The 1,986-nt window shown below is 47.4% G+C and overlaps 1 protein-coding gene across 1 annotated transcript; it reads right to left on the reverse strand.

The window, feature by feature from the left end:
• Positions 1–1,262: 1,262 nt before the first annotated feature.
• SLC18A3 (solute carrier family 18 (vesicular acetylcholine transporter), member 3) lies at positions 1,263–1,982 on the reverse strand (the record flags this gene model as incomplete). The annotated part of the gene is made up of 1 exon (XM_009082309.1): positions 1,263–1,982. A coding segment is annotated over one exon (720 nt), but the record flags the coding sequence as incomplete, so codon positions are not given.
• Positions 1,983–1,986: the final 4 nt, after the last annotated feature.

Raw genomic sequence — 1,986 nt, forward strand, 5'->3', positions numbered from 1 at the left:
TTTAACAGCTGCCGTAGCAGTTCGAAAACGTTGGGGTTTTTAACCCCTTGCGCTTACAAGTAATTAATTTTGTTTCCTGATGAGTAAGAAATTTTAATAAACGATTTTGTTTTATACCAGGAGAAATTTATAGCGCAAATTACGCAGTCTGGTTCCTCTGTGGTTGGATCGAAGGTTTCCACCTTTTGCAAATGTTTGAATGAAGAACTTCACCCATCTTTTGTTTTGTTTAATCCCCCATAAACCCATTGAGATGGGCGCGTTGCAATTGGGGCAGCATTTACCACCGAGAAAGAGACACAATACTAGCAAACGCCTAGCTGATGTGGATGTAATTTCTGAAATATTCGAAAATTGAAATTCGTGATCGTGGGAATTAAATTCGCATGAGAATATAAGGAGCTGTTTTTAGGCAATCGGTAGGATGTTTGCAGTGTGATGTTGTTTGCTCAGACCTGTTATGTTTTGAAGAATGAATGAGAACATTTCGTACCAGGGTTTTCTCCTGTGCAATGGTGGTAGCTAGTGAGATTTGTGCTATGAGGAATTGTTACCGTAGGGGTTATACTGAGCACAGCCAGCTTCCTCCCTCAAGCAGCCCTCAACAACAAAACAAAAGACAATCAATCCCCTTCAATTCTGTTTATTCAGATCATATAATTCTTGTAATTTGGACTTCAACATAATACAGCATATTGCACTTACCGGAGAGCAGCACAAGAGAGAAAAAAAAAAGTACAATACTTCAGTTTATTTCCAAGGAAGAATAAAATGTGGTGACAGTTGTTGCTCTTCTTAAATATATGAAACCAACTGAAAGTCTATGTACACAAGATTTACTAAGTCCCTGAATACACCATTTGAAATTTTACACAGACTTTTTTGCTTTTCTTGTATTTTTTTTACAGGGATATACAGTATGTGACACACAGTTTCAGCTTGAGAACACTCTGCACAATTATACTCCAGCTACAAGGCTGTTGTTTTCTTTTTGGTGGGTCTTTTGGAAGGATCCCCTCAGATTTATGACAAGGATTACTCAGATAATTTTCTTCAGTATTGTCCCCCGATTCCCCACCCCCTCCACCTCGCTAGAATGCTGAAGGAAATACCAATTAAAAATAAGTCTAGAAGAAAGCCGTTACATCATGACAAAGGTTAAACTGTATATATTGCACATCAGTACATAAACATAATGCAGTAACACTCGGATCCCCCCCTTTCCCTCTCTCCCACATGTCCCTTCTTGCTTCTGGGGGAACCTAACTGTACTCATAGTCTGATGAGTCCTCCTCAGACACCCCTTTCGTGTCTCTGTGGTAAGAGTCCATGCCGTTCTCATCCATCTCACCCCCCGGCTGGAGGCTTTTGCCCGTGCCTTTGCGCTCCTCCATTTTAATGGTGTCGTAGAGTCCTTTAGGTCCTTCTTCAAGGAGGATGTTCCTCTCTGAGTGAGAGGGTTTCATTTGGCAGACGTTTTTGAGGAAGAGAAGGACAGGAGCGTACAGCACGTTGGCGAGCCCCATGCCCAGGTTGAGCTGCGCAAAGCCCATGGTGTGCACAATCTGGCCGGCCACGATGGGCCCCAGGGCGTACGCCACGGAGTAGGAGATGTCTGCGATGGCGTAGACGCTGCCGTAGACAGAGACGTGGCGCACGTCCACGAGGAAGGCCAGGGTGGGCAGCAGGGCCGTGTCCACCAGCGCGATGCCGAAGCAGATGCCGCAGAGGGGAACGATGACCTGCCCGAAATTCCTGCAGGCCGGCACCAGGCAGGAGCTGGCGCCGATGACGGCCATGCCCAGGGCCCCGTAGAACCACTGCAGGTGGGGGTACGCGGCGGCCAGCCGGACGGTGACGTAGACGCCCAGCACGTGGGGGAAGAAGGCGGGCAGCCAGGTGAGGCCCACCTCCCACTCGCTGGCCCCCATGGAGTCCTTCATCCAGTTGGCGATGGTGGGCTCCAGGAAGGCCAGGGGGATGTTG

Source organism: Acanthisitta chloris, unplaced genomic scaffold (genome assembly GCF_000695815.1).
Source record: "Acanthisitta chloris isolate BGI_N310 unplaced genomic scaffold, ASM69581v1 Scaffold45559, whole genome shotgun sequence".
Classification (NCBI taxonomy): Eukaryota; Metazoa; Chordata; class Aves; order Passeriformes; family Acanthisittidae; genus Acanthisitta; species Acanthisitta chloris.